This window comes from Macrosteles quadrilineatus, unplaced genomic scaffold (genome assembly GCF_028750875.1).
Source record: "Macrosteles quadrilineatus isolate MER2022 unplaced genomic scaffold, UCM_ALF_1.0 Scaffold_6__1_contigs__length_79288215, whole genome shotgun sequence".
NCBI classification, from domain to species: Eukaryota; Metazoa; Arthropoda; class Insecta; order Hemiptera; family Cicadellidae; genus Macrosteles; species Macrosteles quadrilineatus.
In genome coordinates this window covers 7,985,042-8,009,919 of record NW_026542599.1, presented here as the reverse complement: position 1 = coordinate 8,009,919, position 24,878 = coordinate 7,985,042, and the positions used below count along the sequence as shown (strand labels likewise).

The 24,878-nt window shown below is 36.0% G+C and overlaps 1 protein-coding gene across 1 annotated transcript in view; it reads left to right on the top strand.

Annotated features, from left to right (window-relative positions):
* The window catches only part of LOC128996582 (atrial natriuretic peptide receptor 1-like), a 60,048-nt gene extending 35,491 nt beyond the window's left edge, over window positions 1–24,557 (top strand). Inside the window, exons 7-25 of the mRNA XM_054421978.1 lie at window positions 224–333; window positions 1,674–1,862; window positions 2,357–2,492; window positions 7,135–7,265; window positions 7,779–7,887; window positions 8,777–8,861; window positions 9,202–9,326; window positions 10,732–10,832; window positions 10,931–11,008; window positions 11,901–12,077; window positions 13,124–13,283; window positions 14,971–15,129; window positions 15,426–15,594; window positions 16,111–16,257; window positions 21,229–21,352; window positions 21,637–21,705; window positions 21,981–22,155; window positions 23,023–23,121; window positions 24,076–24,557. Coding sequence (XP_054277953.1) covers window positions 224–333; window positions 1,674–1,862; window positions 2,357–2,492; window positions 7,135–7,265; window positions 7,779–7,887; window positions 8,777–8,861; window positions 9,202–9,326; window positions 10,732–10,832; window positions 10,931–11,008; window positions 11,901–12,077; window positions 13,124–13,283; window positions 14,971–15,129; window positions 15,426–15,594; window positions 16,111–16,257; window positions 21,229–21,352; window positions 21,637–21,705; window positions 21,981–22,155; window positions 23,023–23,121; window positions 24,076–24,320 — 2,588 coding nt within the window. The 3' untranslated portion in view covers window positions 24,321–24,557. The remainder of the gene's footprint in view (window positions 1–223; window positions 334–1,673; window positions 1,863–2,356; window positions 2,493–7,134; window positions 7,266–7,778; window positions 7,888–8,776; window positions 8,862–9,201; window positions 9,327–10,731; window positions 10,833–10,930; window positions 11,009–11,900; window positions 12,078–13,123; window positions 13,284–14,970; window positions 15,130–15,425; window positions 15,595–16,110; window positions 16,258–21,228; window positions 21,353–21,636; window positions 21,706–21,980; window positions 22,156–23,022; window positions 23,122–24,075) is intronic.
* Window positions 24,558–24,878: the final 321 nt, after the last annotated feature.

Sequence of the window (24,878 nt, the reverse complement as noted above, 5' to 3'; positions counted from 1 at the left end):
AAATCATCTACGTCCTAAATTAAATGAGTATGGAAACCAAACATAAATATTTAACCAGGTGGTTGATATTTAAGTGGATTTGTTTTTGAAGCTAAAAAAATAGTTTCATTTAATAAAAAATAAAAATAAAAAAACTAAGAAAGGAAACAGTAGGTTTGTTTGGACACTGTTTGTTGCAGATAAAGCTCAAATTAATTCCTAATTGTTTGTACTCGTGTTCTAGTGGTGATCTTGAGTGTGCGGGGGCTGCTAGTGCGACGCTGCATGATCGCCGCCCATAACCTAGGCATGACTCGTGGCGACTGGACCTTTCTGGATGTAGAAATCGTCCAGGTATCTGTCAGTAACAATTTACTGCTTATTTTGCGTAGAACATACACACAGGCACACTGCTTATAAGATTATGAGAACTGGGAGGGAAATGGCTGGAAAAACATCCAGAAAAGCTGATTTTATATGTGATTAAATAAACCACAAATCTTTGAAAAAATTTTCAAACAATTGATGAAACTTGGAAGATCTTATAATATTTGCCAGAGGATAATATTTGGCTGGATTCAGATCACGAGTCCACAACTACCACTGGGATGAGTGGTCATTTAAACTGCCATTGCACTCCCGTTAAATGACAATAATGTTTTTATTGATCTAACGGTTAAAATTCTTTATCTGGTTTAGATTTATAGTAACAAATATTTTTATCTTTATATGAATAAACAGAAATTAACACTTCCACAGTTTAAATGCTATAGAACTTACATCTTAGTCTAAGACAAAGTTCATTAAGTCATTTTCACTATACTGTCCAGAAAACAGCCGTTTTTAGTTCTCAAATCGTCCGCGAAATCATCGTTTTTGGTTAACTTCAAATAGGGAACAGAAAGAAATGGTACATTTTTCGGTTCGCTAACTTCAAAATTTGATTATGACACATACAATTACAAACACACTGATATTTTAAGTTATGTTTGTAAACAACAGAATGTAAACATTGATGATGACTTTGTATAACCTAAAATTGTGTGACCTTATTTTGTAACGATTAGAAGGTTATTTCCACAGTATGGTGAAAATAGTTGTTCAGCACACGGAGCGAAAGTATGATTTTGGTACTTAATCGTATTTCCAAGCTCGGCTGCGCCTCGCTTCTATAACACGATTGCGTACAAAAAAGAGCCACTTTTACTCCTAATGACGATAACTACTATTTCATCACACTGTCCGGAAAGCAGCTGTTTTTAGTTCTCTAAATCGTCCGAAAATTAATTGGTAGTTTTTGGGGTAACTTCAATTAGGGAAAACCCATATGGTACATTTTTCGGTTCGCTAACCTCAAACTTTTATAAGTGCATTATGAAAACACTGCTAATCATACGATATTTTAAAAGTTATGTTTGTAAACAACAAAAATTTAAACATTTGTGACTGTATAACCTCAAATTATGAGCTCAATTTTGTAACGATTAGAATGTTATTTCCACAGTTTGATGAAAATAGTTGTTCGCACGGAGCGAAAGTCTGGATTTTTTTACTTAATCGAACCAAAAAGAGCCACTTTCGCTCCTAGTGTTGAAAACAACTATTTTATCCCTTCAGTTCACTCTGTCTTTTTCATAATCTAAACATTAATTGAGTCACGAAGCTATTCAGTTCACTGAGTCATTTCTCCGTAGGGTTCGTACTGGGGCGACCACGACTGGGAAGCTCATGACAAGAATGACTCAATAGCTCGGAAAGCCTACGAGGCTCTTCTACGAGTGTCCCTGCTTGAGCCGACCAGCAAAGACTTCAGCAAGTTTGCAGAGAATGTGCGTCAGCGTGCCAAGCTACACTACAACTACACATTTTCAGAAGGTGAAGAGGTAAAAGTAATAATGATAGATTTTGTGTTGTAACGCTAACATTATACGAGCGAATGTTGTAATATTTGTATGACCTAAACGTGGTAAACATACAATATTCTTTCATTGGTATCTTAAAAAATTCCAGTTGAAAGTAAGTTAAATTTCACTCTTATCCTTCTTTGCTTTAAAGTAAATATTAAATGTTACTCTATAACTTAGAAAACGAGCTATCATTTTATAGGAAGAGATAATAAAAATATGGTCAAACTATATCAAATTTTTTTATTATAGTCACAATTCTCCACTTATTTTCTTTCTTCAATAATGCTAAGAATAAATCTTCATTTTTTAAGAAATAACCTTGAACGAGAGAAACCTATTGTACTGACTCCGATCAGTGATCACAAATTAAATCTGGCTTCTGATTTCACAATAGGATTAGAAGTTTACTGGCAATGTATGAAATCAATGCTAAAAATGAGAAAATTGTGTTAATCACTTTTGTTTGACAGGTAAATTTCTTCGTCGGAGCTTTCTACGACGGCGTGTACCTGCTCGGGATGGCACTGAATGAAACTCTGACTAAAGGAATCGACATCAGGGACGGCCGCGCGATCACTGCACAGATGTGGGGAAGAACCTTTCATGGTCAGTTTTTCCCTCCAAAATGTTTTTTAAAATATTTTAATTTATAGAAAAGTTGTATTTATAGATCATATATTTGGATCTAACAGCAGAATAAATTATACAGGTCATTCTACTTTATTTTCCCTATAGGCCCTACATTTATTTACTTTTATGTCACTAAAATGTATCTAAAACTAGGGTTGCTTTCAGAGAGGTGAAAGCCAGTTGAGCGGAACAAACGTGATTTGATATTTGTATAAGTAACTACATGTAAAAAGGTCGATAGATTTATTTACTAATGCTGGTTTTAAAGATTTAAATTATAATAATTCAAATTTACCTCTTCGAGAAGTGCATTATGGTAGTTTTGACCAGGAAAATATTACAGTAGCTGGAATCTGATATTAACATCCAAAAAGGGCATTAAAGTATAAAAAAGAGAAAGGAAATTTAACATTCAAATTCAACTGTAGCCTACAACTAAAACACTGGACTTCATTTTTCACCCTTACAATTGGTTAAAGTATTTAAGTATAAAAAACAGTACCTATTAAAAAACGAGTATTGTATAACAACAGGAGAGGAAATGTGACATTTAAATTCAACTGTGCAGCATAAACATCGGTTAAGCTCAGCTTTCTTTGCTTGAAATAATTTATGATTGTTAGTACCAAGTATTCTTGATGGAGGATATGATTGTAATGTAACTGGAATGTAGGTCTTCTGCCATTATTAGATTTCAATACTGGCCTTAATAATACCATTGACCATTGAATACAGTAGATTTTGATGAAAATGCTGGCTACAAATTCAACATGGGGATGGAATGTCTAGTTGTATTGATAGTGTAAATGGGAGGTTCCCCCGTCAGCGTGCTGACGGTCCCCTTCCTCCTGGCTATTGATGGCGGGTTCTGCCTGTCAGGGATTAGATAGGTCCCGAGTGTTGCTTGCACTAAATGCGTCGGGGCGCTTTGCCATGGACCTCTGGGTCTCGACCTAGTGGAACCCAGGAGGAGTGACGCTTAAACAAGCAGCCGGAATCCCTGGTTAGGATTGAGGGGCAACCCTCCTTCCGAAGGGTCTGCTTCGGCAGCCGGCGAGCCTGGCGCCCATGATGTGCTAAAGGTTGATGCGTAAGCTTCGGCCTACATCATGGGGCCCGGGTATGTCCTAAAGGATAGGTACCGGGTATGCAGTCAGGGGGCTTCGGCTCTCATGACAAAACGAAATGGAAATGGAAATGTATTGATAGTCAAAGATAAAACATAGGCCTACGAAAAATGTAGGGCTATTTTAATGTAAGACTCAAATGTAAAACGCCTTTAAAAGACTAAAATAAACTGAATTATCAGTCATGTATTTCAATGTGTAAAAACGTAAAAACTGCAAAAAGACTTACTTATTGAACAATAAAATAAGATGGCTGAAATGTAGGCATAAACATAAGTAATAAGTAAACATCGCATTCAGCAGATTTAAGTGAAAACAGAATAATATAATAAGTAGGGAAGATATGCCTTAAATATACAATGTAGATAATATAATTAGAAATTAGTAGCCTACTTCTGAACAGGCCTAGACAATCATCCATACCGTGGTTAAAAGTGTACTTCTATAAGCCCAGGTTTACTTATTACGTATTGTAACTGGACGTATTGCCGTGGCTTGGCAATCAAATAACAGTATTTATATAGGATAGGCTACTGTTATCAACATTTGAAATGACTGAATTGTTACCAAATTACTGTTTCACAAAATGCAGATTCCATTTTCAGCCGAGCCATTAAAATGAGGATCTGCCGAACAATTATTAATATTACAGAATAGTATATAATACAACTTTTCACATTCCATAAATTATATGTTAGTTTTGCTATGGTCAAAGGTCCAAATCCAAATGTTCTCTTTTCTTTTGGTCAGTATGTAATAATTTGCTAGAATCATTGACTTTATAAAAAGTCAAAGCTAGAATACTGTAGATGGTTTGTTAAGTTAAGACCATATGAAAGCATTTTTGACATCGTTTCCCCGTTTAACCTTAACCAAGTATTCCATTCCAAAAGATAAAAATTATATGGTGCAACAAAAATAAACAACCCGATCACCTACCTATAACCTACACTTTACCTTCCTAATCTAACCTTACTTCAAAACACTAATGTAGTCACGAATACTCATAAAACGCCGACCTACCTCCCCACATGCCTAAATTAGATCAGTGTTCAATCTGCGTTTTATTAATAAGTGTAATAACTTACTGTACCGTCGATGTAATTCAACATAATATAACCTATGAGGTATTGTCGGATTAAATACTGATTTCGATGCGGTTCGATAAATCGCTTATTAAATCCTGATTTCTAACGGGCTGCTTATAATCAGCTGGCAACACAAATAGGTTCCCAAGAAAGTAGTCACCGGTCCGTATCCCTCCGCTCCTTGTTTATGCTACGCGCATTGAGAAAGTAGTTCCGTATATTTTCTCGATTTTCAGTGAATTCCGCGCCTTAAAAAAATGTTTTAACGGAATTTTCTTGTTTATTAAAATCATAGGAATGTTTTAAAAACGTTAAAAATAAAAGTATAGAAAGTTCAGAAATACCTTATGATTCTCTTGTTTACATTTTTCTTGTAAACAAAAAAACTGTCATAACTACTTTAGTCCCATAAGCCTAATGTTAAAAATTTGAAATTTTAAGTTCGTTTTAAATTGCATTAGCATTATCTAATTGAAATTTGTTTGTTTACAAACCATCTCATTATTAGTCTAAGTAGTCTTGTTAAGTTTGGCTGAAATGTGTTCAGCCGTTATTGAGTGATGGTGTTATATTGTTTGCATTGAAGTTGATCCCAAAGAGCTTCGCTCGCTCCGCTCAAAAATAGAATTCGAGTTTTGTCTACGCTTTAATTTATGTAATGTTTTAATTATTTCACGTTTAACCGTAGGCAATCCAATCCAAGTTTAATTTCGATATCTCCTTTTGGTTATTGTTGATTGATAAAGTACCCAGATTAGTATATTGGTAAATAAAGTATATTGGTTTGTGTTTTACGAGAAAAAGAGAACTGTGTTGTTAATTAAAGGGTTTTCAATGTTTTTTAACAGTTTATTGCTATACTACCTTTGTACCAAGGGACTTTTAATTTTAAACCTCCTGTAGTGTAATTTTGTACATAAAAAAGATTACAGGAAACAGATTAACAGGTGTTCTAGGCTTTATGAAAGCATAAAAGGTTTTAAGACGATGGGTTTTTAAAATCAACTGTAGAGTGTAATCTGCAGCGGTTTACCAATTTCCATGTCATTGTAATGTGAGGAAAAAATAGTTTTAGTCCAGTCGTGATAGTGAAGTTTATAGGCTGTTCATATGGTACTGCTGTTTCGTTTGTAACGAACTTTTTTTTATTATTTATCGATTTATTGTATGAGAATATTTTCAATAAGTAGGTTCATTTGTAGTTTCCCATACAAATTAACCACCTATCATCAAGGTATGACGCAACTCTCGGGCACAAATCAAATCATTAATCAGTAAACTGGTAGGGGACTGATTGAAATTAAGTCTGTTGTACGCAAATACGATAGACAGAAACTAATTACTACAAAGAATGTTATTGGCAGGTTAGTTGAGGTTTAAGGTAATTAACCAAATAGCTTATGTACAAGCCTCGAGAGACTATACATCGACTTTACATTTCTGACATGAATATTTAGTATTGCTTTGTATTTCCCTCGATTGGTGTTCGCATTTGCATAGTTTACAATCTCCGTTGATTTCATTTGGTTAAATCATACGGTAAAAATACAATTGTTAAAATATTTTGTGATAAGTAAAAAAATAATTTAAAAAATTATAGTTACGTGATATAAAAATGCATTCTTTTCCCTCTTATATGTTAACACTATCTAACATTCTCAATGTAGCATTGAACATAGAATTTTGTACTACGCATTCAACACCAATAAAACAAAATTCACGTGAATATAAATAAACACAGGCGTCATAAAATGTTTACAAGCAAAAGGAAAATGAGAGAATAAATTATTGTTGTACTCTATTGTAATTAATTAACATTTTGAATTATTTTGAGATGAAACCAATACTTACCAGACCAAGGGAAACGAAATATTTATCTATTTTAGGTAAACTATAATTATTATTGATTGTTAATAAAAGTAAGAAATAATAATAAACATAGACATGAATTGGGTTGGTTGACTAGGTACCGTACTCGTGAAAATGTAATATTTTTGACAGGGAAAAATCCTAACGCGCACCTTAAATTTTTACTTTAATCTATTTGTTATTAGAAAGCTTATACAAAGAGCGTTTCCCTAGATTAGATTAACCAGACGTCAGTACTTCAGAATGTGTATTTTGATGTGAAAATAAGTGAAGGGTAAGTTTTGAATGGATGTGATCGCTTTGCTACTATCCGCTAGTTATTTATTCAAGTTCATTTAAATTATTAAAATGCCAAATGATCCAGGACAGCTGGGTACAGTTTCGAACCATCAACAAGTAAACCTTAGCCAGCTTTAGTGGAACTAACTTAAGCCGGACAAATGTTACTTTTAGCATACGTAACTTGCAGTTATAATGCAATAAACAATCGTATTGTATGGTTAGTATGTTGCTAAATATACGGTTTGTCCACAGGCATTACTGGTCATGTGAGGATAGACGAGAATGGTGAGAGGGACGCGGACTACTCGGTGCTGGACTTGGACCCAATCACAGGGAAGTTTGAAGTGGTGGCTCATTACTATGGGGTGAACCGGACATACCAGGTGAAATACATAATTACAATAAAGGTCTACATTATCCTCGTACATTTGTCAAAGTTAACATGTACTAACGTTTTGTTGAGCTGCATTGATTTCGGATATTATATAACTGTTTTGTGGGTGAACATTTGCAATTAATGTAGAGCAACTAAAATGTTTTAAAAGATTGGACGAATTTAAATAGTGCATTGTTAAAGAACAATATTGTACAAAAAACTCTTTAGACATATTTTACAACTGTCCTACTATATTAAAACGACCATATTATGAATGAAAGTCTATGTAAATATTTACAAGGTATGAGAACTGTAGAAAAATGTATATTTCTTTTGATGTTGTAAATGAAACAATAGATACGGACTCCATTTTCTTGGGGCACACTTTTCAATCATAATATTGTTGTAGGAGTGATCGGTTTTAGGGAAAATGTTCCAATTTTAGTTATGAATGACTCTTAGAATTATACAAGAGAATAGTGTACACTAAAACAAGTTAAACTTATACTTGTATGTACAGCCAGTAGCCAACAAGAGAATACACTGGCCTGGAGGCAAGGAAGGACCGCCTGCTGATATACCCCGGTGCGGCTTCATGGGAAACGACCCCATCTGCCATGAAAGCAATGGTAAATACAACAATTTCACATATCTAGTCCTTGTCTTCAGGAGATGGCCACGTTGCTGTACTGGCGATAACACTTAGCTAAACAATTGAATGGATTTTAGTTTGTTCCAAATATGGAATGCCGCAAGGCATCTGAAACTTTGCTTGGTTTTTTTTTTGCCAAGTTAAACGTCCCAGTCATGTCTTGAAAACTGAGACTCGAGCGACACTACTTTGAAACAAAACATTTCAATAAAATGACTTTTCATTGTAAACTTTTAAATTTATCCAAATAAAATGCGTGCTACTTACGTTGCTTGTGGAACAATGTCAATGCATTGTCGCAGCACATACAAACTTTGGAAAAGTCATTCGATTCAACACAAACATTGGAGGCAATGATACACAGAAATGACAAAGAAATCAAGATAGTTAATACGAATATTTATATGAAACCATACTATGGAAGTATGGTATTAAGGCCATGGTCATACAAAGGAAGGTGTTGAGAATATATTTAGTTTTTGAAACTAAATAACTTAAAATCAAAAGTTGATTTTTATATTTTAACCTCACGCCTTTATTTGACAAAAATGTGAGTTAGCTAGAGTTAGTATAAGCTAAAAATATAAAATCTTACCTCGAACGATTATTTATCTTTACCTTACCTCTTAGTCTCTAATGATTTATTACTATTGTCACTCTTTTAAACCACTAAACAACACTAACCTAATTCCATTAGTTAACATAATATTAATCTCGTAAAAGAAACAAAATGTGACAACAATAAGTAGGCCTATTATAATTTTAATACTTTATTCTAAAACGGTACCATACGAATGTAGGTATTTTAAGAAGAGTATAAATGGAGATTATTATAATTTGTGTTCAATAAAGTAATTTGTTTCCAGAACATCACACGATTTTCCTGTACGGTATGGCAGCTTTCAGCATCTTTCTCGGATTCATATTCATGTTAGCATTCTTTGCCAACAAGTAAGTAACTCTAACATTTATTTTCGTTGTAGCGAAATATTTTCTAATTGTATTATTCGTTTGCGTATATTTTTGTTACTTAAACCAATATTAAAATAGTTTAATATGTAGTAATTTACATAAATGAATACGTTTATAAATTAAATATTTTCCAGTTTTAGCGTATTGACGAGAATTTTGATTAAAATACCTACTTAACTACTCACATCATTACACATAGAATTTTTTTACAATAAAAAAAATGTTTTTCTGTGTATTTTATATTTTAAGTATACATGTAATATACAGAAGTAGTAAATGTAACACTAATTAATAAAATATAATTCTGATTGGCTGTCAGACACATGCGGCTGGCTGCAGATCTCAACAACATGTCCTGGCGTGTTCGGCCCGAGGAGGTTCTACTGGAGATTGGCAAGCCGTTCTCTTCTCGTCTCGCTCTGCAACGAACCACCGCTGAGGAGCGTAGGCCTATAGTTACTAGTAGATTTAGCTCAACCGAGTTCCTCTAATAAATTTCTGAGAAAGATTTTTGCGTTTTGTTTCACACCCTGATTTTTTACGAATTTTGACTTTTTGAATACAATAATTTTGATGGGATATTTTTTATTGCTTGTTTGAAAATCCAATGAGAAATTGAGAGAGGTATCAATAAAATGAAGTACTTGATATTTAAATTCATATTGACTATAGGCCCAGTTTGCTTAAAGTAAAATTAAATTCGCTTTAAAAAATCTACCAATATAATATAGGTTTAACTTTTCCTACTAAAGACTGAAAGATAATCAAATTTAAAGTTTTACAATGACACCACCTAAAGTTTTAATAGTTTTGAATAAACAGCACTTCTGGGTCACACAGTTATTCACAATGTTCATTCATGTATGTTCAATAATTAGAAACCATTCATGTACACAAGTATCACGTCGTTATCTATCTTTGGATAGGTTTTTAAAATTGCTCCTAAAGGGATGTACAGTATAATCATAGCCTCCTCTAACATCAAGGCTGCGGTGTTGGTGTGTGTGGCAACATCACAACGTCTAGTTTGTGGGATATTTCCATGGCAATAACAGATATAAAAAATGTGTAAACATAAACATTTCCTGTAAAGTAGTGCAACAGCTGTTTCAGTTTGACGGGACAGCGGTGTAGCCACTTTTGTCTCGCCGCGGCCTTGTACTAGAAGAGGCTATGGTAAAATGTAAGCAGCAATATTAAATTGTTATTTTACATCAGCAACCCCTATGAAGTATAAAGTACACCATTGCAGTATAGAAAATATTATAATGTAACTGTCATGAGATTCAGGTTGATGGAAAAAATAAAACAATAAAATGTATTATTTATTATTGAGACATATTTAAAACAAAGACTAATATTACATTTTAAATTTATAAATCCAAATTGTAGATTTCACCCACCCCACTGAGACTTAAAATCGATCCTTGAGGTATAAATTATATTATAGTAATGATGCATAAATGTATGTATAAAAGTCATATTTTTTAATCGTTAACTCGCAGTAATAAAATATTATAACACGAGGGGAAAATATCTTTTCTTGTTAATTACTTAGGAATATTTTAAGGAAATTACTAAAACTACATTTTGAAATTTAACCTTTTTGTTCAGAACAGGACCAAGTTTTCCTTGATAACTGGCCTTTATGATCCTGGATGATGAAACAGATGGTATACAAAACAAAGCTACACATCTCACTTTATTCTACACCTATATACTTAGAAACAAACCCAGCTGTGTATTCATCTAAATTGGGAATAGGTGTATTCGTAACATAACTCTTTAGTCATACTTTCAACTACCAACTGACAACTATTCGTTCCGCTACAGATGTATGAGAACGGAGTGAACGGACTCCACGACCGGCTGACAGTTCGTCGAAGCTCCATAGAGTCAAGTTCCTCTCTCTTGTTGACCCAAGTGTTCACCACCATAGGAATATATAAGGTGAGTGGAAGGGTTCCCGAAGGAGAGTCTGTCTGTAGCAAAGCCCCGTAGAATGGTGTAATGGTCGGTATCAGCTCATCTGTCTGTTGTTGTTCTAGGGGTCGAGGGTGGCAATCAAGAAAGTGATCAAGAAGAAAGTGGATATCAACAAGAAACTGCTCTGGGAGATTAAACAGGTCAGGATAAAAGCTTTTCACAACTATTTGGGAGTGATTGCTCAAGTACTACAAAGTTATGCATGAAAAATAAAGTGGTTAATTGTGAATACTTACTAAATATTCTTTACTTTGGAATGGCGACCATACAGTTGTAGGTATTTTAAGCTAAGTATGAATGGAGATGAGTGTAGTATGACATGCGTGATCTTGTAGTATAGTTAGTGACTAAGGCCAACATATTCCTTAGGTACAGCTGTTAATTACTAGCCCATACAGTATTTTGGCAACTAAGGGACCTACAGTTTTGGAATCCGTATCATATTTTTGCCTTGTAATTAATGAATTTGTCTAATTATCAGGATGGGGATAGTGGTAAGTAGTACTTAAGTGTGGACGTTATTTTACACCAAGGAGTATTTTATCCAGTGCATGCCTATAAATAGCCAGAATTGAGATATTGACCGTTCTCATATATTGAATTTAAATATGATTGTTTTGAAGATGTTGAAGATCCCTAGAACGATTAAATTGTAAATGTGGTTTGTTCAGCAAAGTGCCAAGTTTATAGTACCTTAGTAGGATATCTAAAATGAGTCTTTTTAAAATTGATTTGGAAAAGTCATACAAAGATTTTGTATCCAGTTTTCTTGTTTGATAAATTCAAAGAAGGCCTTACAGAGAAGGTATAGTGATTACGTGTGGCACTAACTGTTGGAATTAGTATTTCTGAAGCCGGTGTTAACATTGTCTCAGACTTTACCACGAGAGGGTTCAACACCTCCTCCAGATTAACCACAAACATTTTATACCTTTGTAAAACTTCCCCCTTTAGGCGTTTGATGTTCTCAATTACCCTAATGTCACAAAATCTAACAAAAGAACATATTCCCAACTCTTCTATTGTTTTAAGGTACGCGACGTAACCCATGAGAACACGGTGAGGTTTGTGGGAGCCTGCATAGACTGTCCTACAGTGCTGATACTCACAGAGTATTGTCCCAAGGGCAGCCTGAAGGATGTGCTGGAGAATGAGGCCATCCAGCTAGACTGGAACTTCAGGATGTCACTGATTCACGACATCGTCAAAGTATGTAATGGATTTGACTGTGAATGTTATCGAGAAGTAGACATTTCTCAAAAAATAGTTTGACTTCACCAAAAGAGTTAGTTCAATTGAGCCTTGAAAAGAAATTAGTTGAATCTATTGTTAAAACTCATCTCCTCAAAAAAAATTCCTCAAATGAGTCACAATAATAAATTATTTCAATGACACCAACTAACAGTAAAGATAGTCATCAAAATGTGTAACAAATAAACTGTGTTACCGGTGCAAGATAAATTAAAACAAGACTTTTAACCAACCAATAAAAAAAGTTGTATGAACTTACATAAAAATTGCAGTATGTTACTATGCATGCATTGGTTATAAAATAGTAAGATGTATCATTATCTTCAAAATTATTATAGGTACAGTTTACAATTCAATTCAACTCAATTAATTTATTAAAAAAAAAAAAATAAACATTACCTATAACTTTTTACATAATCTGAAATTAGATCCCTGCGAAGCTAAAGCTTCAGTGCAGGGACCGAGTCGCAAACATCAAGTGAAATGACTATATAATAACAAGTACATAGAATATCAATTACATTAAATTGTGACAAAAATATATTACTATTAACTATATTATTTTTTGCGTAATCACTATTATAATTCTAATAGATAATTACTACATCTATGTAATAGAATGGTGAGGTAATGTAGTAACAATAGAGCTGAATTTTTACCAACCTGTTGCATTAGGAACTATGAAGACTGACGATTCACATCTTTAAGCCCCAGTGGTGACGTCATAGTTCTTTCCCCAAGCCTTCTAAATTTGGCGGACGTGCAAGTGTGGTTTATTTCAATGGATATAACAAATAATGTAAATTATATACACTTCTAGATCCATAACATTAATAAATAACTCTATTTAATCAGGGCAATGTTAGGTCCATTTGGTCCTTTATTACACTTCTCAGTTAAACATAACATTGTTCAGATAAGTTACAAAATATACTAACAAATTTAAATTTAACTAATTAAATCACATAGGACAGCATGAACAAATTATTTATCATTTGTCGTAGGGAATGGCTTTCCTACATGGTTGCGAAGTGGCTGTCCATGGTAAACTGCGCTCCTGTAACTGCCTCATAGACGGACGATTTGTACTGAAAATTTCTGATTTTGGCCTTCAAACCCTGACAACCCCATCAGAGATTGTCAAAGACAACACGTTTTACAACAGTAAGTAGAGAATGAGTTGAATTGTGGTGTGTTATTGAATGTATTAAGTTTTAAAATTCTTTAAATCTGGTTTCTTATGTTTATGAATTTGTGTGGGAGTTTATAAAAAAAAACTGATTGATTTTAACTATTGTCTCACTAATCCTGTGTTAGAGGTAGAAACTTCTAGTTTTCATTATTTGTTAGGAAAACTCAAATTTTTTTCTAATCAGCTGTTTTCATTATCAGTACCTTCTTACATTGTTGTGGGATTAACAAAAACAAAACGGTAACATTTTGTTAACAAATTGTTGAATTGTCCGTACCTTGGCCACCGAGGTTTCCAGACAGAGGCCCCCAAGCGTTTCTTTTTTGGGGGTTTGTTAAAGATCGGGTTTATGCTTACAAGGCTTGGAAGAAATGACGTGAAAGATCAAAGAAGCATTTTGATAAAATTGATGTACCAATGTTGCGGAAAGTTTGGGCAGATCTAGAACACAGACTTCATTATTTAAGTTAAGAGCTAACAACTAAAAACAATGAAGAACAAGGTAGTACAAATGTATGATCATAAACTTAAGAAAATTTTCTTTAATTGAACAGTAATTTGATAAAATTGCGATGAAAAATCAAATAAAGGAGCTACGACTATTTAAAAACAATAACTTTTTTTTAACACCCCGTATTATAAAATTGAATTATAATTATTACTTATTTTCTGAATTATTTACTTTCCACAATTGCTATTTACAAGACCACATTTCATATACGGTACAAGGTACCTTCAATTCACTAACCAAGGCAAATCGAAATAAAATTTCTAAAGCATGATATGTACCACTTTTCTATTTTACATTTCTCTCACACAATTACTGATAGGTAATTTCACTAAGTGTTACTAAAATTACCAAACACATCTTAATGCATTTCAATGTTTTCTCCATGCCTTGATGTTTCCCACGTTACTAACTACTTCTCCTTATGGTTCTTGCCTCCTCCAATCGAATGTTCCCCTAATTACCCAATATTTCCTCTAATGACTCAATGTTTACCTACATGGCTCAATATTTATCATGACTCAATGTTTATAACTCAATGCTTCTTACGATTCAATGTTTACCTACATGACTCAATGTTTACCTACATGACTCAATGTTTACATACATGATTCAATGTTTACCTACATGACTCAATGCTTCTCATGACTCAATCCTACATGACTCAATGTTTTTCATGACTCAATGTTTCTCATGACTCAATGTTTCTCATGACTCAATGTTTCTCATGATTCAATGTTTACATACATGACTCAATGTTTACATACATGATTCAATGTTTACCTACATGACTCAATGTTTACCTACATGACTCAATGTTTACATACATGATTCAATGTTTACCTACATGACTCAATGCTTCTCATGACTCAATCCTACATGACTCAATGTTTTTCATGACTCAATGTTTCTCATGACTCAATGTTTCTCATGACTCAATGTTTCTCATGATTCAATGTTTACATACATGACTCAATGTTTACATACATGATTCAATGTTTACCTACATGACTCAATGCTTCTCATGACTCAATCCTACATGACTCAATGTTTTTCATGATTCAATGTTTCTCATGACTCAATGTTTCTCATGATTCAATGTTTACCTACATGACTCAATTAATGTTTCTCATGACTCAATGTTCCCCTAGAGCTGTTGTGGATAGCACCGGAGCTTCTGAAGGAGACTACAGTTCCAGGAACCCCTGCCACACAGAAGGGAGACGTCTACAGCTTCTCGATCATCCTGGAAGAGATTGTCGTCCGAGGAGGGCCTTATGAAATAGCTCGTCAGACATTAACTGTCCAAGGTAGACCAAAGGAGTTCTGTAGTGATTGGTTTGATAGTGTCTGATAGTCAAAAGCAGGGCAGTTGTTTGACCCTGAGAAAAGTCATAAGCATTTTGATATTTCCAAATTGCACCCCAGCTGTCCCCGATCATTGATCGAATGATCCTGGCTAAAGAAATTCCTTTGTCGTTGCTGTCATATAGTATTGGTAATGAAAACACTTCAATTATATTTTGTAAATAATACAACCTTAAAAACATAGTTTGTGTCCAGATTTAGCAGTATAAAAGCTAAAACAAACTCGGTTTATTTGCAGAGATTCTTCAGCAAGTAGAGTCCTTTGCAACACCTCCATTCCGTCCAGACATTAGCAACCGAGATTGCCCAGATGATCTGCTGGAGTTGATGGAGAGATGCTGGGCAGACAATCCTGACGAGCGACCTACCTTTGAGATCATCAGGGGTATCATTCGCAAAATCATGAAGTAAATTGTAGTCCTTGGAAAATGTTATGAAAAACACTCCACAATTTGCAACTCAGTTTCCAAAAGCAAAGTTTGTTAGCATTATGATATTGAGATTTGAATTTTGACTGTGCAACAAAATTTCCAAACAACTAAACTGAAAAGTCAGTTTATTGTAAACTATTGCATCATATTTATCAAAACCAATTAAAAAGTAAATACACATTTTTTTATTGGCTACAACGGTCTATGTAGATGCCTATTTCTTTATAGTCTTCCCTAGTTTCCTGCTATGCATCAACAACTAATAGAGTTCTCTTTTTTTAATATTATAAAATAAGTATAAAACCACACATATCAGCCAGCAGCCTTTAGCAATCCAAAAAACAATTTCAAACGATTTGCAGTATTACAAAAATAAAATGAAATTATAAAAAAAAGAATATCTTCCAATGTTGATTGATTCTCGTGGTTCTAAAGTTACTCTACTGTAAAATCTCAAAAACTGTAAATATGACTTGCTATTTCCTTTTACAGAGGCTATTGTGAGAACCTTATGGATGATTTGCTAAGAAGGATGGAACAATATGCTAATAACTTGGAAGCTCTGGTTGAGGAAAAGACTGACCAGCTAAGTCAGGAGAAAAGAAGGTCAGAGGAGCTTCTGTTTCAGGTTTTGCCCAGGTAATTAATTAATGGTAAACAGAGCGGTGTTAACCATTAACCAGTTGTCCTCCCACTGCAAAGTATTTTCTGCAAAGTTTTTTTTTTTTCGAGATGCCTTTCCATTCCGCCTATGCAGCCATTCACCAGGTGGTTGGCTTTTGAGCGCTGTAGTGCCTGACTTACCTGTATATAAATCTTTATTTAACAGATGATATTTATTTGTTTACTTATTCATTCAATTATTATTGTTCACTTTATCTTTTTACTAAATACACATATTTTTACTCTTGTCTAGCATTTGTGAATTTACAACTTCATTTGGTGACCCCGACGTGATTCGAAATGTCAAACGGAGAACAATCAGTAGACAGAATTCAAGTCAAGATCCCTCCTTTCTGGCACTCAGATCCAGAATTGTGGTTTGCTCAAATTGAAACCCAATTTTCTCTAGCGGGGATCACGGTCGACAAAACTAAGTTTTATTACGTCTGCGGTAACCTAGATGCGAAATACGCAGCGGAAGTGAGGGATATCCTCACCAACCCTCCAGCAGAAGAAAAGTACATCAAGTTAAAAAAAAGAACTTATAAAACGGTTTACCTTGACCCAGGAACAGAAGACGAAACAACTTTTGGAACGAGAAGAGTTAGGTGATCGGACACCATCACAGTTCCTGAGGCACATGCGTACCCTAGCCGGAACCATGATACCTGATCCACTACTGAGGTTTCAATGGCTTAGCCGTCTTCCTTCAGCAACACAAGCCATCTTGGTAACACAAAAGGCTGCAGACCTCGATACACTGGCGGAGCTTGCGGATGCTGTCCATGAAGTCAGTCCTCACCATCAAGTATCGGAGGCGTCCTTATCAGCTCCCTCGATGGAAGAAATGATGGAACGCTTTACAACCACGTTGACATCAAATATTAGAGAAATAACAGACAAATTTCAACAAGAAATAGCAGGAATCAAAGAAGACATGAGATGTCCAAATTTCCACAAGACATCAGACACATATCCACGTAGACAATCATGGCAACGCTCCAAGAATCGATTTGATCGCCATGACATCTGTTGGTATCACTGGCGGTTCGGCGACGGAGCAACAAAGTGCACCGACCCTTGCAGATTCAAAGGAAGCAGATCGGGAAACGACCCAGGGAGTCTCTAATGGCGACAAGCGACTCCGACCTCACATGTTCCCGTCGCCTATTTGTCACCGATAAGGTAACCAAACAACAATTTCTAGTTGACACGGGAGCTGATGTATGCGTCTACCCTCGTAATATGTTAGATAAAAAAAGACCCAAGACTGACTATACCCTATATGCAGCTAATAATACTGAGATTACAACATATGGTCTTGTATCTTTGCCTTTGGACTTTGGTCTACGCCGCTCATTTGTTTGGCGTTTCATCGTAGCTGATGTATCCAAACCAATAATAGGGGTAGACTTTCTACACCATTATGATCTGCTTGTTGATGTACGACGTCAATGTTTAGTTGACCAGTCAACTTCATTTTTTTCCAAAGGTCAGACTCCTTCAGTTCATTTAGTGAGTAGTGTTAAAACTATTAAGTCTTGTCAACAAACAGTTTTCTCTCAATTACTTCATGAATACCCAAACCTCACAAGACCTTCAGGTAAACCTGATTGTACTTCCAAACATGACACAGAACATCATATCGAGACAACACCAGGACCTCCGGTGTTCAGTAAACCCCGCCGCCTGGCACCGGATAAGTTTAAACTCGCCAAAAAAGAATTTGAATCCATGGTACAACTAGGTATAGCTAGACCCTCTTCTAGTAGCTGGTCTTCTCCCCTTCACATGGTTCCCAAAAAAGGCAATGAGTGGAGGCCATGTGGAGATTACAGGGCTTTGAATGCTAGAACTATCCCTGATAGGTACCCTGTTCCCCATATTCAAGATTTCTCTCACCAACTTCATGGTAAGACAATATTCACCACCTTAGATCTTGTTAAGGCTTATCACCAGATCCCGGTTGCTGCTGAGGACGTCCACAAGACAGCAATTACTACACCTTTTGGCCTGTTTGAATTCCCTTACATGTCATTTGGACTATGCAATGCTGCTCAAACGTTTCAACGCTTTATAGATGGCGTGCTTAGGGGCTTAGACTTCTGCTATGCTTACATCGACGATATCCTAGTAGCTTCAGAGTCAGAAGAACAACACGTATTACACTTAAAACAGCTCTTTGACCGTTTTTCTACTTACGGGATTCTCATTAACCCAAGTAAGTGTGTTCTAGGAACATCAGTCGTTAGCTTTCTAGGGTATGAAGTGTCTGGAGAAGGTATCAAACCTTTGCCTGAAAAGGTTAAAGTCATCAACTCATATCCTAAACCTAAAACAGTTAAGGAACTAAGGAGGTTTATTGGTATGATCAATTTTTATCGAAGGTTTTTGCCTAACACGGCGGAGCATCAAAGCTTACTAAACGAACTACTGAAGGCTAATGTGAAGGGAAATTCCCCTGTCAACTGGACCACAGCAAGCAATGAAGCATTTGAGGCTTGCAAGCAAAGCCTTAGTAAAGCTGTGATGCTGTCTCACCCTGTACCAGATGCTCAATTGGCCATTTTCTGCGATTCTTCCGCCCATACTGTGGGGTGTGCGTTGCAGCAAAAGATAGGTGATAACTGGCAGCCTTTGGCCTTTTTCTCAAAAAAATTAACCCCTGCTGAACAAAATTACAGTGCCTACGACAGGGAGTTGACAGCAATATATTTATCGGTAAAGTACTTCAAACATATGTTAGAAGGTAGGCAGTTTACCATTTTCACAGATCACAAACCACTCACTTTTGCATTTAATCAAAAACCTGACAAATGCTCTCCCCGCCAATTTCGTCACTTGGAATACATTGGGCAGTACTCAACAGACATCCGTCACATCTCTGGACAAGGTAATGTGGTAGCTGACACCCTCTCCAGAATTGAGACAATTACCGTTCCATTGGACTATCAGGCATTAGCAGACTCACAGAGCAAAGATGAAGAGTTAATACGTCACATACAGTCTGATTCCAGCCTGAAACTTCTACAGGTCCCAATACCAGGAACACAGGTTTTGCTTTACTGTGACATATCTACTCCCATCCCTCGTCCCTTCATCACAAGGCCATTTCGACAAACCGTTTTTAACAGTTTACATAACCTTTCTCACTCAGGTATTAAAGCTTCATTGAAACTTGTCAGTCAACGTTTTGTCTGGCCTTCAATGAACTCTGACTGTCGTCGATGGGCCCGTTCTTGTATGGCATGCCAAAAGTCCAAGATATCACGTCACAACTGGACTCCTGTAGGTATGTTCGCCCCTCCATCTTCCAGGTTTGAGCACATACACATTGACCTTGTTGGTCCGCTACCTGTCTCCGAAGGTTACAGGTACTGTTTGACCTGTGTCGATCGTTTCTCAAGGTGGCCAGAAGCAGTACCAATCGAAAACATAGAAGCAGAAACAGTAGCACGAGCACTTTTTACCACTTGGATTTCGAGATACGGAACACCACTACGAATTACAACAGATCAAGGTCGGCAATTTGAGTCAAGCCTGTTTAAACACCTAGGAGATTTGTTAGGTTCGACTCGTCTCAGAACAACTTCCTATCACCCATCGTCAAATGGACTAGTTGAACGTTTTCACCGTCAACTGAAGGCAGCCATCAGATGCCACGCAACAGCACGATGGACTGAGGTATTGCCCGTCATACTTTTGGGAATACGGACAGCATGGCGTGATGATCTACAAGCTTCTTCAGCTGAACTCCTGTATGGTCAACCACTTCGCCTACCTGGAGAGTTCCTTACACTTAGCGATTCCAACCATGAACTTGACCCACAAAGTTTTGCCAAAGATCTGCGTCAACATTTCAACAACTTAAGACCAGTTGATGGAACAAGACATGGAGGTAGGACGCCATTCGTGTTCAAGGATCTCAACACATGCACTCATGTCTTCGTACGTACCGACATTTCTAAGGGTGCACTCGATCCCCCCTACTCAGGTCCTTACCTCGTCATTAGAAGATCTGACAAGACTGCAGTTATTCGGATGCGAGGCAATGATGTAACCATTTCGATGGATCGACTTAAGCCAGTCTATTCCTTACAACTCGATCATGATGATACCAGCGTTTCCAGAGACACCATAACTTCTACTCCTCCCTTTTCTCATTCTGACATTCAACAACGAGGTACCTTGACATCTAAACCTATTCTGAGATCTACACCATTAACTACGCGCTCTGGGAGGCAAGTTCATTTTCCAGTACGGTTCCAGAGTTGATTTTTTCGTGTTTGCTCAGCTACACAGCTCAACCACTGGCAAGGGGGTACTGTAGTGCCTAACTTACCTGTATATAAATCTTTATTTAACAGATGATATTTATTTGTTTACTTATTCATTCAATTATTATTGTTCACTTTATCTTTTTACTAAATACACATATTTTTACTCTTGTCTAGCATTTGTGAATTTACAACTTCAAGCCCCATGTATTTTAGCACTTTATCACTTAATCACAGTCTAGGACGCCCTTGATATTTTTTGATTAGAGATAATTTAATAATATGAAAACAATTCAATATTTAGAACTCATGGTATAGAGATTTTAGAATGTCTATTGTGGCAATGAGATGCCTTCAGGCTACTACTGAAGTACCTAACTGGGTATCTGAGTACAAAAAGGTGTTTGCTTGGCAATCAGAAGGTTGACAATTTGATTTGTTAAAAGTCAGTAGCATTTTGATGGTTCTAAGCTGGACCCAGCTGAGCTGTCCTTGCTCATCGGCTTTAGAATATTAAATGGTCAAAATAAACAGCTGTTCTTAGTCAGTAACAAAGCGTACAAGGCAATGAACTTCATCGTACACTCATAATAAGATTAAAATATGCAACATCAGGTTTACATCTCGATGTAATGATAACGATGCTTGAGTTACTTCCTTTTCTGTTTAGGCCTGTCGCTCAACAGTTGATGGCCGGGGAGATGGTTCAGCCAGAACAGTTTGAATGTGTCACCGTATACTTTAGTGATATCGTTGGGTTCACTGCACTCTGTGCCCAAAGCACACCAATGCAGGTAAAACTTTGAATATACTTTAATGTTCATTTTAGAATTAAATAGCGAGAATTTTTTCCGCAGATTGATGGATCTGATTTGTGAGTGAGTTTTCAAATGTGAAAATTTTTGTAGGTATCTTTTTGTCTGGTTTCGCAACTAAACTGACTTAGTAATGTGTGGTTATGAGTTACTAAAGAAGTCAATATGAAATACTCACATCTTTCCTTTACCCTGTTGTATGTTACTGTATAACTAAAAAAATCACCAACGAATTAAGTAATTAACTTAAAATATGTTTGCAGGTGGTGAATCTGTTGAATGACCTTTACAGTACGTTTGATAGAGCAATAGGATTTTATGATGTTTACAAGGTAAGGGATGGTATTATTTTATTTGTTTGTATTTCATTTTAGGTTATAATTTACTGAAAATTTGCATGGTTACTTCAAATTAAAAGTGTAGAAAAAAATAATAAGCATAAAAAAATAAAGACTTCAGACTATTCTGCATAAACTATAAATACATTTGTGCATATTTTCCCAATCCCCCTATTCCAAGCTACAATTTACTGAGGTACAACGCTAAATGTTACTAAGAAACTTGGCACAAAAAAATATAAACAAGATTTAATATATTTTGGTTTTAGGTGGAGACGATAGGAGATGCGTACATGGTTGTGTCAGGGTTACCAGAACGTAACGGGGACAACCACGCCAGAGAAATATCCCTGATGGCTCTCTCTATTTTAGACGCTCTACACTCCTTCAGCATTCAACATCGGCCTGACTCTCAGCTTAAAGTGAGGATAGGAATACATTCAGGTAAGGAAAGATCCAATTGGCAATGTAGTGTTCCACACAGTGGCGGATCTAGAACAGCCACAAGGGGGGGGGGCGAACCGCCTGTCTGGGGGGTTTTGGGGGAACCCCCCTGAAAAATTTATGTAAACTAAGTCTCCAAAATGACAGTTTTATATGATTTCTTTGTCCTATGTTAGTGTGACAAATTATTTTATGCATTTTGTATGCACTATTATCACCTGCTGTCACAGTACTGTTTTCCCCTCCATCTCATACAACAGTAAAGTTCTATTCTGTTTATTTCTGTGTGTACTTTTAAGGGTCTTGGAATATCGTGTATGTGGCTCAGTCTTCATTTATGAGCAAAGCTGGATCTCAATACTAAACGTTATATTAGTTTACTTTAAAGGGAGGATTTTTATGATTTTAATTTTTTAAATTGTTTGAAACAAAGAAACACATTCTAGAAAGTGTACTATAATAGTTTTTTTTACGACTTGAACCATCTCTAGCAACTGACCAAAAAAGCCAACAAGGATTAGTGTATGATCCTTTTCTTTTGAGTCTTCCATCAAAGTATATGCTCGAAGGACTGATTGCTGTTCTTGAACATACGGAGGAGAGTTGTTCATGTCTCTTGAATTGAGTCCACAAATAGAAGACTGTTTGTTTGTCAGAATCCCGTGAGACAAGGTGGAATGAGACGAGGTCTACCACAATCATGTCTCAACAGGTTTACTAAGGTGGCCATAACTTGATGAGCATGTTAACATATTTAAGCTCAATTGTGAAATGTTTACTCAGTTAGTTCCTAGACTCAAAGTTCATAGAGTAACACTACCTTGTAAACCATATTGTAATAAACACTGCACTGTGCTCCTATTGCAGGGCCAGTATGTGCCGGTGTTGTTGGCCAGAAGATGCCCCATTACTGTCTTTTTGGAGACACTGTCAACACTGCATCTCGGATGGAATCTTCTGGGCATCGTGAGTATCAACTATTTATCTGATAAAATAAGGAACAAGTGATCCGAAAAGGTTTTAGTAACTGTTCAGAAAGCAGATTAACCTGAATGGGAAAGAGTTTATCCTGGTATAAGTAGAGTAGAACAAAAACAAAACAGAATAATTACAATATTTCATTTCACTAAGAGAATGTTTGAACAAGGAAGGTTTCAGTTGGGACTAAAGATGTCTTAGGCCCACTGGTGGTTAGGAAGTTGTTTATGACAGTATTGCCAAAATGTGCAGATTTGATTAAATTTGTTCACATTGAACAAGCATATATGAACCATGCGTAAGATTATTTCCATCTTACAAAATTACTTTGGGCTACAGTACAGTAGGCTACCTCTTATCCGGACACCTTTTAATCGAACATCGGATTAACCGGACTACACTCGGCGGAAATGACATCTCTTTAACCGGACAATTTTTATCAGCACATTGGTTTAACCGGGCTAGATCGGCAGGAAGTGGGCGGTACTGAAACGACTGTTCTCGTGGGAAAGATTTGAGACCAGTGATCATGTGTCTAAATACAATGCTCTCCAAAATTTAAGTTGAATATCACATTAAACGGTCCGTTTTAACGTGTATTTGGGGACATCGGTTTAACCGTAAAACCCGTTATCCAGACTGGCCTCGGATCCAAGGAGTCCGGATAAGAGGGAGTCTACTGTACCTTTTCTTTGGTTAGATAACTTAAAATTACAGATAATATCTCTGGTTTAGACTAACGGCTACAGAACATGTCTCTAGTACATAATAAGACCAACAGCTACAGAATATATTTCTAGTACGGAAAAAGATCAACATCAGCTACAGAAAATATATCTATTGCAGAAAAATATCAATGACTCAAATGATGCTATTTATGTATACTATAGGTTCATTTTTTTCGATCTACTACATACCTCCCTTGTTTACTATCTGTTTCAGCACTGAGAATCCATGTAAGCGAGGCGACCAAGGAAATCTTGGACAAGTTCGGGACTTTCCAGCTAGAGCTGCGAGGCGAGGTGGAATTGAAGGGCAAAGGTCGGATGGTGACCTACTGGCTCATCGGTTGTACAGAGCCAGACCCTCGACCTCCGACACCCCTTCCTTCCCACAGTGAGAACACCGATGTTAACCCTTACCCACTCATCTTCCCTGAGCTCAGTGTTGTCACCATTCCTAAGTAAAATAATACTTTTTGCTTCCACAGTGAAAACACTGACAGCAATGCCTACTAATCTTCCTCAGTGTTGTCACAAATGCTGAATAAAAGATGTCTCTCCACGACAACAGTATAACACTGATATAAAACTTTGCCCAATAATCTTCCCAAGGGTCAGTGTTGCCACTATTCCAACAAAAAATATCCTTCTCCTCTCCTACAGAATAACACTGACACTGACATACATTATATCACTTTCATTCAGTGTTCCAACTGAACTAATTAAAATAACCCTTTCTGTTTCAATATTTAAAATAATTATTTATAGTAATACCTACCCCTCGTCATTCCTACGGTAAAACACTGATATAAACCCTTATCCTACATCTTCTCCTTGTTCTCAGTAAGTTATTAATACAGTACCACAACCCTAAATAAATCATAATAACCTAAATAAAATAATCATCTCTCCTTCCACAGTGAAAACACCAACTCTTACTCATTTATCTTCCCTGAGCTCAGTGTTGCCTCATTACCAAATTGAATATCCCCTTCTTTTTCACACTATACCAACATTAACTCA